The 11673-nt window shown below is 46.4% G+C and overlaps 1 protein-coding gene across 1 annotated transcript; it reads right to left on the bottom strand.

Moving 5' to 3' along the window:
* Window positions 1-2309: 2309 nt before the first annotated feature.
* Window positions 2310-3227, bottom strand: LOC132583455 (olfactory receptor 5V1-like). The gene has a single exon (XM_060255092.1). The coding sequence runs from the start codon at window positions 3225-3227 to the stop codon at window positions 2310-2312; it is 918 nt and encodes a 305-aa protein (XP_060111075.1).
* Window positions 3228-11673: the final 8446 nt, after the last annotated feature.

Genomic DNA, 11673 nt, shown 5'->3' with positions numbered 1-11673 from the left:
TGAAGACTACCTTCCTCAGGGAAACGGACCTCACTGAGAGCTGCTATGTCGATATTCAACCTGAGAAGTTCGTGGGCAACTAGAGCAGAGCGTCGTTCAGGGCGACCACTGTCTACTGTGTCAAGCATGGTTCTGATGTTCCAACACGCAAGCTTTACTCTTTGCACACTTTGTGAGGCAGGTGCATGCCTTTTCTTTGTTGTTATTTTTTGACCGCAAGTAAGGATGCCCGTTGACTGCGGCTAGCCAACTGGGGTGGAGGAGACGAGCTTTGTTTAGGCCACCTTTTCTAGGCCCCTCTCCGTGTGGAGCAAGCAGTGCTGTCCCTAGATAAGGCTGCTTGGTCATTCAGGGTGCTGCCGAAAAATGCTTTCGTCTCCGGGTTAGCATCAGGCGACCAATACCCTGAACCGCCTACATGCAGGATCGGGACTGCGGCTTCCAGTGGCACCTTCCACCTGCCGTTTCGCCCCTTGCCCATCGCTGCAGGACTTGATGCGTTGTGGGTTGTGTATGTGGATATGCCCTTCAGGCCTGCGCAGAGGAATTTTTTAGTTGAAGCCCAGTGTGCGCGGTACTGGCTCCACCCTTTCACCTGGGGGTCATCTGCCATGGCCCAGTAAGCCGGGACGCCAGCAGCGAGTCCTCCAGGTGGTAGGTGTTACATTAATGAGCTCTATCTGCCCGGGTTTGATGTTAGAGTTTTCCTTCTCTTAGGCTGGCAAGGTTGGTGGGCCGAGCCTGCCCATCTGGTTATACCGCCGGACAATTCGGTCGCACCATGACGTAGCAAACTCTGTGAAAAACGGGGGGGACCAGCGAGAAGGTGTTGCTACGGATGCAGTAATGCAGGAGAGGCCATTGCAGTGACCATCTGCCAGGCATAGCCAGACAGTGACCACGCGGCATTCACTACACCGGGAGAGGAGAGGCTATGTATTGCGCATACACTTTCCCTGGGTGGGTAGGATACCCAGAGGGAGCCCACCCCCCACCACCACCTCCACTTGCCAAACTACAATAAATTAGCAATTTCAGGATAACTGACTCCCCCAGTAGATTTTTATCTCATTACAGATGCTAATTTTCTTTCCACCCCTACACATATCTCCTGGTTCTAATGAAGCTGATTACATGTTGCATTATACCTCTATATAGTTGACTCCAATGAGCCCTGACTATATAACCTGACTCCAATGAGCCCTTCTTTGCAATACCCCTCTCACCTTCTGACCTGACTGGATACAAGGGCTGATGGAACTTCTATGGAGTTTCTATGTCATGATAGCAATAAAACACAAAACCCTAACACTCTCAAATGTAAGAAAGTCTGTTGGTTCTTATTTGTACTGTACTTTATTCAGAGAACTCTATTTAGAAAGTAAGGTCCTAGACACAATAACAATACGTTTAAATATAAAAGAAAGCAGCCAAACATAATTAGGCCTACATAAGTACATAATTTAACAGTAGGGTTGCCAAATCCCCCTGGCCACTGGCAGACGATGGGGAGTTAGGGTTGCCAGATCCAAGTTGTGAAATTCCTGGAGATTTGGGGATGTAACTTGGGAGATCAGAGAGCTCAGTGGGGTACAATCCTACATAGACCACCCACCAAGCATCCATTTTCTCCAGAGGAACTGATGTCTATAGTCTGGAGATGAGCTGTAACTTCAAGAGATCCCCAGGTCCCACCTGGAGACTGGCATCCCTATTTGACAATCATATACATTTGGGATAATATACTCTCCAACAATAGTCTAAACCTCTGGTTCTTATGTTTATGATCATATCACTGCCAACAACTATCATATTTTTGGTCCAAAGCAGAATCAAACATGACAAACCATCAAAACCACACAGTAAGCAAACAGATCCATTGTTAATAACAGTGTTCAGGTCAAGCTACATGCAATGCCAGGTTCTTGATTCCTTGTGTGAAACTGATGCCATATGTGTACGCATATCTGTGTGACTGATAATCTTTGTGACTGTGATGAAAAAAGGACAGGATTTGCTTTGGCAGATAACATGGCTGTACTTACTGTGATCATGATATATTTTATAGCATGCAGATGTGTAAATAAAAACTCCACATGTCTGTGTCTAAAATATCACATTTGTGCTAAGGACATAACATGCAAATGTGCTCCACAATGTAAAGTTCATTGGATAGGAAGTGGCACAGTATTTTCATCTGGAACAGAACAATTTCCCCTGATATGGGTTTAAGGAGTTGTTTTACCAAGTAAATACTTAAAAAAACAGAATAAATATGAATGTACATGACCTACAAAATTCAACTCTTTCTAATCATGCTTTTCCAGGCATTTTTTCACATCTTTGTTCCTCAAAGTATAGATAATAGGATTTAACAGTGGTGTCAAGACACTGTATATCACTGGAATGAGTTTGGCATGATTGGAAGTATGACTACTATTAGAAGTTGAGTAGGTGAAGATGGAACTGCCGTAATATAAAAGAACCACAGTGATGTGAGAGGAGCAGGTGGAGAATGCTTTTTGTCTCCCTTCAGATGACTGTATCTTCAAGACAGTTGAAATTATGTATGTGTATGATAAAAGTATACAAATTAATGGAGTCCAAGCTATAAATAGGCCTATGGATAACAACAGGAGTTGGTTGAGAGAAGTATCGCCACAAGACAGCTTCAGCAGTTGTGGGATGTCACAGTAGAAAGCATCAATGCGGTTGTCCCCACAAAAAGGTAGTTGGAAGGCAAATGTGGTATGCACCACAGAGTTGAGGAAACCACCAGCCCAGCAGGCTGTGGCTAGCTGGAGACAAATATCTTTACCAATAATCAATGTGTAGCGTAAAGGGTTGCATATGGCAACATAACGGTCAAAGGCCATGACTGCCAGAAGAAGGCATTCTGTACCCACAAAAGAGAAGAAAAAATAGACCTGAAATACACAGCCCATGTAAGGGATAGTGTTCCTTTCAGATAGAAGATGAGCCAACATCTGGGGGATTGTAGTAGAGGTGTAGCAGATGTCAAGAAAGGAGAGGTTGCCAAGAAAGAAATACATAGGAGTTCTCAGTTTCTGGTCTATAATTGCCATGGTAATGATGAAGGCATTCCACAACATGGTGAACAGATAAGTGATGAAGAATCCAGTGAAGAGCAAGAGATGCACTTTCTTGAGATGTTTAAATCCCAGTATGATGAACTCAGTGAAGACAGTTTCATTGTGTGCCACCATATCGTGACCAAAACAAGATGTGAATTTCTATAGGGAACAGTGAAAAGAATGGCAATAAATCCAAAAGTCACAGTACTAGAATTTACAATTTAAAAGGCATGCAATAACAGATAAATATTTCTGATGTAATTTTCTTTTAGAGGAAATGATTCTCATTCTACCTTATGCAAGAATGCTGCATGCACAAAGTGATTGATTTCTTTTAATATTTCTATCTATGCTCCTCTGCTATTTTCTGCCATGGAAATGAGACAACGTTATGTACATAGTCTGCTTTTACACATGCATAACTAATACAGAAGATTCCGCTATTGTGAAGTAAAATTGGAGATAAATTGATTTCTTTTGATGTGTTGCCTTGCAGGCCTTCCCTCCTGAATTCCAGCTTAAACAGAGTTTCCAACTTTCCTCAATAATTACATTATGCAGTTTGCCATGGCTTTCCATTCCTTCAAATTTTAGAGTTTTTTTTCCCCATCCATCTGCGATGAAATATTGCCCCCCAAGGTCGGAATAAAGAGTCAGACACAATGCATTGGAATAAAATTGGGCCACTTTATTAACTAATAGTATAAACAGCAAGGGTACCCCACCAGCGGCCTGGCCAGGGCTAGGGGTCACCGCGACCGCTCCCCTGCCATTAACGGGCGAGAGACCCAGCCCCCCAGCCAGACTCAGCTCCCTCCAGGCAGGCCCAGCAGGGAGGCACGCATTAGAGGGCCCCAAACCCAGATGCACGTCTCGCCAGAAAGGCCCCCTCTAGCCGAGCCTCCTGGACAGTCTGCAATCTCCAAACCCGGGTCTTCAAACCCCAGGTTGTTCATGCCAGACCCCAAATTCCCCAAAAGGGGGATGCTTCGCAGTCCTCCCCTAGCCGCATAGTGTCCTAAACCCCAAAAACCTGCCACTACTAAGGCCAAGTCTCTACTTAGGGCTTAGCGCCCACCGGGAGGCCCAAAGCCACCCGCAACCCTTGCTGCAAATCTCTCAGGAAAAGCATATTACCCTTTTCCGAGAGATGGACCCCATCCCCTCTGTAGAGGCCAGGACATCTTACCAAAATATCCGGATGGGGCAAAAAGTGGCCCAAACCCCTTTCCAGCAGCTTTTTAATTTCCTTGTTGGCCTTATATCTAGCCCTTTCTATAACTGCAGGGTCCAAAGAACAACGCCATACCAGGCGGGGCAGCATGGCTGACCACACTATGATGGTCCCCGGCCATCGCTCCCGAATGTGCTGGAAATCATCACGGGCCTGCCATACCAAGGCCTTGCCCTTCAACAACCCCAGATCATTACCTCCCAGGTAAATAATTAAGATCTGAGGAGGAGGACCCGCTCTATAATTGAACCAAAATGGCAGCAAGCCCGGCCACTGAAGGCCCCGGCGCCCCCGCCATTCGATAATGGCATGCTGGCTGAGTCCCAGCTGAGAGCCAACCGCAGTTCTCCGTGCCTGCAGAGCGGCCCAAAACACGTGTCTATGGCCGCAGATGAGAACTCGGCTCTGGCTCCTCTGGCCAGGAACAGCAGCATCTAAAGAGAAAAAACAGTTAACACAAACAGAACCAATAACATTCCAACAACCAAAAGGTTGTACATAGGCCTTATAGGCCAATGAACGCCACCGACCCAGCCTCAGAATAGAAGTAGCAGTATCCCCATGACCACCGCTGTAGGGGCCGCCCCAGTCCTAAAGGAGTGGGTCCCAAAACTGCAACCCTGACAACCCCAGCTCACAAAAAGCCCGGGCCGTCACCGCCCAAGACTGGTGTCTCGTCACAGCTTGCTCACCCTAAGAGCCCCCCAAAAAGGCTAACAAGGATGCAGCATGGAACAAACATGCTTCAAAATGCGAAGCACACACCACGTCCCAGACCCTCATCCAACCATGTAAAATCGAAGGAGACACAGGACTCCACGTATCAACCCTGGGACTGGCCTCTCTGGACCACCCCTCCCACATCTTTCGCAGACAAAAGTCCGCCGTGTTTTCCCTGTAACCCTAGTGGCTTGCTGGCAAAGCCAACGCAGACAGGCGCCCCCTAATGGATCGCACTGCCAACCCCTTACCTCTCAGCAAAACACAGTAATGGAGTAATACCTCCACCGGAAGGGGCCACACCCTGCGGCACCCTACCACAGCCCTAAAGTCTTCAAACTGCCGCACAGCCCATTTGTAAGACTTCCGCGTGCTAGGCGCAATAGCTAGACCTATCGCTCTGCAGGCTTCGGCTCTCCAATCAGCCATAGCTCCTGGGGCATTGGCACTTGTCTGCCTCTGGGGCCAGCTGATGAAATCTCTCCATCTGTTTACGAGATAGAGCATCAGCCACCCCATTACTTACCCCAGGAACAAGTTTGGCTAAAACAGAATATTAAGCTGCAAACAACGCAGAGTGAAGGCCCTCACCAATCTCATAACCTACCCAGATTTGGATGAAAGGGAATTAATGACGTGGACCACTGCCATATTATCACACCAAAAATGAACGGTGTGATTGGCCATATCCTTCCCCCACAGCCAAACTGCAACTAAGATGGGAAAAAACTCGAGAAATGTGAGATCCCAGTTCACCCCTACCCTTGCCCACAAATCAGGCCAGCTAGCCGTGCACCAATGTCCATGGAAATAAACACCAGAACCCAAGGAACCAGCAGCCTCAGACATGACTTGGAGCTAAGCCTCAATTCCTCCCCCCAAAAGGAGACTCCATTAAAAGACTCCAAAAATTCCTGCCAAACCCTTGAATCATCCCTCATGCTGCACGTAACCCTAGTCCTATGCTGAAGCAAGCGTAATCCTGCCATAGCATCACAAAGCCTCCTAAGAAAAGCCCTACCAGGAACGACCACTTTAATCCTTCCCTCAGCCAGCCCCTTGGCCATCTTATCCCTCACAACCTATTCCAAACCCCAAACAAACTTAAAGGTTACCTGACATAAATGGAACTCGAGGACCCTGGAAAAGGATCCGAAACCCACTTTAAACCCTCTAACAAATACCAACTATCAACCCTTTGAGGGTACCTCATCAGCCACTGCTCGAGATCCCACCCATATCGGGCTGGGTCCGTTTCTCAGCCGGAAAGGCTCCTCCGCCTCCTCCAGGCTTCTTTGCACTCCTACACCCCCGAGCATTAGGGCAGTCACCAAAAGAGTGGGATCCCCTGCGCAAGGGACATTCGTGCTTAAGCTGGCACGCCGTCCTATCACATACCCCAGGGACTCCTAATTCCCAGCACAGCAAGCGGGGCCATCACCTGCAGCCAAAGCTGCTGATGGATCCGATCCCATGAAGAGACGGATACAGGGCAGCCCTCATTCGAAATTCCTGGGCATATTGTAACCAGGCTGGCCCGCTAAAGGCCGTATAGCCCTTGTAGATTATATCCATGTACTGGAACAGGGACGCCGCCCACCACGGCTGTGCCCTGGCAATCACCATAGCATAAATACAGAACCCAGGAACCCAGTTTGCCCAGGTCCTGTCCACTCTTCGCTGCTTTAACTTCTACTTCACTTTTTCATCAAATTCCTCCGTATCCTTTTTTTTTTTTAAAAAAAACTCACGATAGAGAAGAGAAAAAAAAAATCCACATATTTCCCCTTCAAAATTTTACCCTGGTGGCAGGAAGCAGATGATCCCCAAGCGGTAAAGCAACCTCCCCAGAGGGCAAGGCTGCAAAAGGCACCATCCCAAGGAGAAGGTGCCCCCTAGCTGGTCCCGCCAAGTTCATCTACCCTCCATCTGATCCCCGACAAGGTATGCATACCTGTCCATGCCCAATTTTGCGGTACTCACCCCTGGAAGAAGCAGGCACCACAGTATTCACTCCTGAAGTACCCTGCCCAGCCGCCAAAGCAGGCCCCCATACATCCCAGGGCCAAACCTGCCCAGGCCTCACCTGTAAGTTATCACAAAACCTACCTCCAAGGCCAGCAGGAACCACTGGCAAACCAACACCGGACGCCCCAGCTGCATCCACCGCACCTGCATCAGGACCACTGAGATCGACATCCCTGCCAGGCACGATTCCACCATACCTGCCCTCAAGTATAGACAGCCTGGTGAGAATGTTAACTTGCCTTGCCTTCTTGGATTGCCTCATCCCTCCCCCCCCCCCGCCCTTGGAGAAGGGACACCTAACGCCTGCTCAGGCGCCCTCAGCCTGTGTAGTATACTAGATTCTACTGCTGCTCCATCCTCATCCTCCGAAGATGATGAGGGTGGTGGCCTCCTAGCAGGCCTCTAGATGGTATGGGTGCAGGCTTGTTGCCTTTAAGCTTGCCTGAGCCCACACCCCCAGCTATATTGGCACAGAATTGTCTGAGCAAACAATCACCTCCGAAATAAAACATATGAACATATGACGCTGCCTTACACTGAATCAGACCCTCGGTACGTCAAAGTCAGCATTATCTCCTCCAACCGGCAGTGGCTCTCCAGGGTCGAAAGCTAAGGTTCTCACACCTATTTGCCTGGACCCTTTAAGTTGGAGATGCCAGGGATTGAACCTGGGGCCTTCTGCTTACCAAGCAGATGCTCTACCACTAAGCAACCCTCCATCCCCAAGATGGAGAGCTGAGTCAACCTGGAGCCAGCTACCTGTACCCAGCTTCCGCCGGGATCAAACTCAGGTCGTGCGCATATGGCTCCGACTGCAGTACTGCAACTTTACCACTCTGCGCCACGGGGCTCTAATCCAGTCCTAAAATGGCTGCCGCACCCCACAAGAAAGGAGACCTAAGATGGCTGCTCCACTCTCTCACTAAGTAAGCAAAATGGCTGCACTCCCTTTCCCCAGGGAAGACACACAAAATGGCTGCCACTATTCTCTTAAATGCCCTATCTCCCTCCAAGAAAGGGCAGAAAATGGCTGCCTAAACTTCCCCCAGCAACAGGACTAGATAGCCACCAAAGGTCCCCTCAAACCCACCAAGGCAATCTGGTCCCCTAAACAGAAAGGGGGGGGGCAGACCTGAGCCTCAAAATGAGATATTCAGGGATGCAGGCTGAGGTTTTTCACACCTAACTGCCTGCACCCCCTTATAGCAGGAGATGCTGAAGATGACCACTGAGCCCCTGTCCCTCCTGGCCGGCAGAGTCGCAGGCTGAGGTTTTCCAAGCCCATCTGCCTGCACCCTTTATAGCTGGAGATGGTGGAGATTGCCCACAGAGCCCCAGTCCCTCCAGGCCGTCCTCTTCCACAAAAATAAAAAGGGGGGGAGGCAGACCACCCCACCTCCTAAGAAACCCCCCCACTCAGAGACCCCTGGAGCCACACAACTCGCCCAAGACACCAATGACCCCTTCACCAACAGGGCGACCACCCGCAGCCCAACGCTCCCTGAAACTCAGCCAGATGGTGTTGTCACTGCCGCCGCCACAAACGCTGCTGAAACGATCCTCAGTCCGAAGAGCGGCCTGCCGACGCAGCAACAGGCTCCCGACTGTCTGATCAGAAGAGCCTGCAGCGAAGCCCCCAAACTTCGTCCAAATCCGATCAACAACAGAATGAACTGAGGGGAACGTGGAGCTAGCTGTTAAAGCGGCTAGCCCCGCCCCTCACATTGCGCGCCCAAATGGGCGACTTCTGACTCTTCCCTCCCAGGGAGGCAAACAGCGCAGAAGCAGCCTAGCAGCTACGCTGCAGGCTGCAAGCTTCTGAATCTGGGAGAGGTGGAAGTTTAAGCGAAAAAATTAATAGCAGTGACAAGGTTAAGAAAACTTCTCTCATATTTCATGCTGATATTCCACTTCACTTTATAACCTAAGCAAGTAGATATGCATAAAACATAATCTGACAGAATCACATAACTGAAACTAATGTGTAGTTCCTTAGTTACAAAAGGGCATGACTGTCACTTTTTATGCTAGGGGAGAAAACAACCGCAATAGCTGAGGCAAATAGAGATTGCCAATTACTAAGGTTGCCAACTCTGGCTGGGGAAATCCAAAGAGATTTGGGGGTTGGAACTTGGAGAAGGGGGGTTTAGAGAGGGAGGGAGCTGAGGAAGGTATAGCGCCATAAAGTCTAGTCTCCAAAGCAGCAGGGGAAGTGACCTATGCAGGGCTCATTTTATAGCAGGAGCTCCTTGGCATATTAGACCACACACCCCTGATGCAGCCAATACTCCAGGAGCTTATAGTAGACCCTGTAAGAAGAGTCCTGTAACCTTTTGGAGGATTGGCTACATCAGGGGTGTGTAACCTAATATGCAAAGGGGCTCCTGCTACAAAATGAGCCCTGGACCTATGTCATCTGAATATCAAATGTAATTCCAGGAGATCTCCGGGCTCCACCTGGAGGATGACTACCCTACCAAGTACTGAGATTCAGGCAGATTTCTTTGTATACTTCAGAAGTTATAATTTTGAAATACAAATTATAAGTTATAGATGTTATAAGTTATATATAAGTAATAATTGTGTCATACTTCAAAAATTATAATTTAAATTACAAAACCTTTATTCAGCTGTGTACACTGGCTCAAAAAACAACAACAGAGTAATTTCTGCACTTTTTGACGGTGAAATGTTCCATTAGGAAATTCACTGATACAAAAAACCTATTGGGTCTGGTTCCCTGTTCCAGAGGTACCATTAAATACTACCTATTGTGAAATTTGAAGTCTCTTACTCAGAAGAAGAATTTGAAAAACTTAAAGAAAAGCAAAATGTCTTCAGTCAATAAGAAAAATATCTGAAATACATTTCTCACATTTCTAATTTAAGATTTCAAGCAACAGTCTTCTCCCATTATCCTACCATCAGAGGCTTCATGAGTCACAACCTGAAAAAGGACTTTCTTGTTCATGGCCAAAACTCTGGAATCCCCTTCCCAGTCATCTGTATCCTTTAGTTATTATTTTCCACCAGCAGGTGAAGACTGTTTGTTTGTTTCATTTGGCATACCCAAGAAACTATTATTGGCTGTACACAGTTGTCTTGTGTTTGTACATTATTTATATGTTCTTATCGCATTGTTAAATACTTCACATATACATTTTAAAAGCTGTTTTATTGTTTTAATGGTTGTGTTTTGATGTTTGCCACCTTGGAGAGACCATATGTGGGTGAAAAGGAGGCACAAAAATATTTTAAATAAAATAAAAGAATAAATAAGCATTCATTCAAGTTGTTATCAAAGCTGAATTGTGGATGTCATCTGTTCCTTATCAGCATCAGATATCCAGTTGGGTGTGCATGGCTGATGAAGAAATTCTCTGCTTAGTGAATATAGCAGCTGGCTCTAAAATTGTTGCTGAAGTTTACCCACTGTGGCATATGAAAGCAAATTTGGAGCAAGGAACATACCTCCAAGGAATTTCAGAGGAAGAAAAATGTTTGAGAAGAATAACAGGCAGGAGTAAGACATTTCTGGAGGGGAGAGTGACATCTGTATGTCTGAACCCAGTTCCTGTCCCCACCCCACCCTCCAGGAGAAATCAGAAATAATTCTATGAGGTGTCTGTGTCTGATCTTGAATTCCTGTTTCTGTTCTCAGTGTCAGCTCTCTTAAATCAGCTGTGCTGCACGTGTATAAAAAGCTCCATGTAATTTCAACAACATGTGAGGCTCAACTAATTTGAGATGGCATTGTCCTTGGTTTAGAATAATCTAGTAAAGATGCACAAAATGTCCAATCCAAATTATCAATCCAAATAAGCAGCTTGATGTTCTCATTCTGGTCCACGGAACCTATCCACCAAACCACCCACAAAATCTGCCAAACTTAGCTCTCCCCCCCCCACTCCAGGAGGGTTTGTTGGTTTACAGTTTAGTAATTGTTGCTTCTGTATGCATATCTATGATAAGAGGTAATTCAGGGATTTTCAACCCCAAAGAATTTCTCTTTGTTTTCCAAACATAGAGCAGCGAATATTCTGATGTAACATACACTTTAAAACAGCGGATTTAAAAGAATTATTTGTTGATTAATATGGATGATCTTAGATATTTTGCTCCTTGTACTAAGATAGAGGAATGGAGAAAAGTAACATTATTCACTTACATCTCCAGGTACAACTACTAGCATATCAGTAATAATGGTGGTATTATCAAATTAGTCAAAAATACAGTTAATTAGAGAATTTATGATTATTACAAAGATATCTTTATTCTGTTTTTACAGATGATGTCTCCAAAGCGGCTTATACAAATTTACATTAATAATACAAAAATCAGATGTACACCCTTCTAACTTCATTTAATTTAGAAGACTTGGAAGGGTGTAATCCTGCATGGAATTGCACTCCACATGATCTATCACAATCAAAGATCATATTCCATACCATACAATTGATTAGCATTTCTTTCATGAGCTAATATTGTCACCTGTTTGATCATATTTACCACAACCCATAATATCTTTCTTTACCTGTGACTGGAATATGGCTCTTCATCCCTGTTTTGTTATTGTGTGCTGGAAACTGATTATAG

Source organism: Heteronotia binoei, chromosome 15 (genome assembly GCF_032191835.1).
Source record: "Heteronotia binoei isolate CCM8104 ecotype False Entrance Well chromosome 15, APGP_CSIRO_Hbin_v1, whole genome shotgun sequence".
Taxonomy (NCBI): Eukaryota; Metazoa; Chordata; class Lepidosauria; order Squamata; family Gekkonidae; genus Heteronotia; species Heteronotia binoei.
Note: the sequence above shows the minus strand (reverse complement) of the source record. Positions and strands in the feature narration are given on the sequence as shown.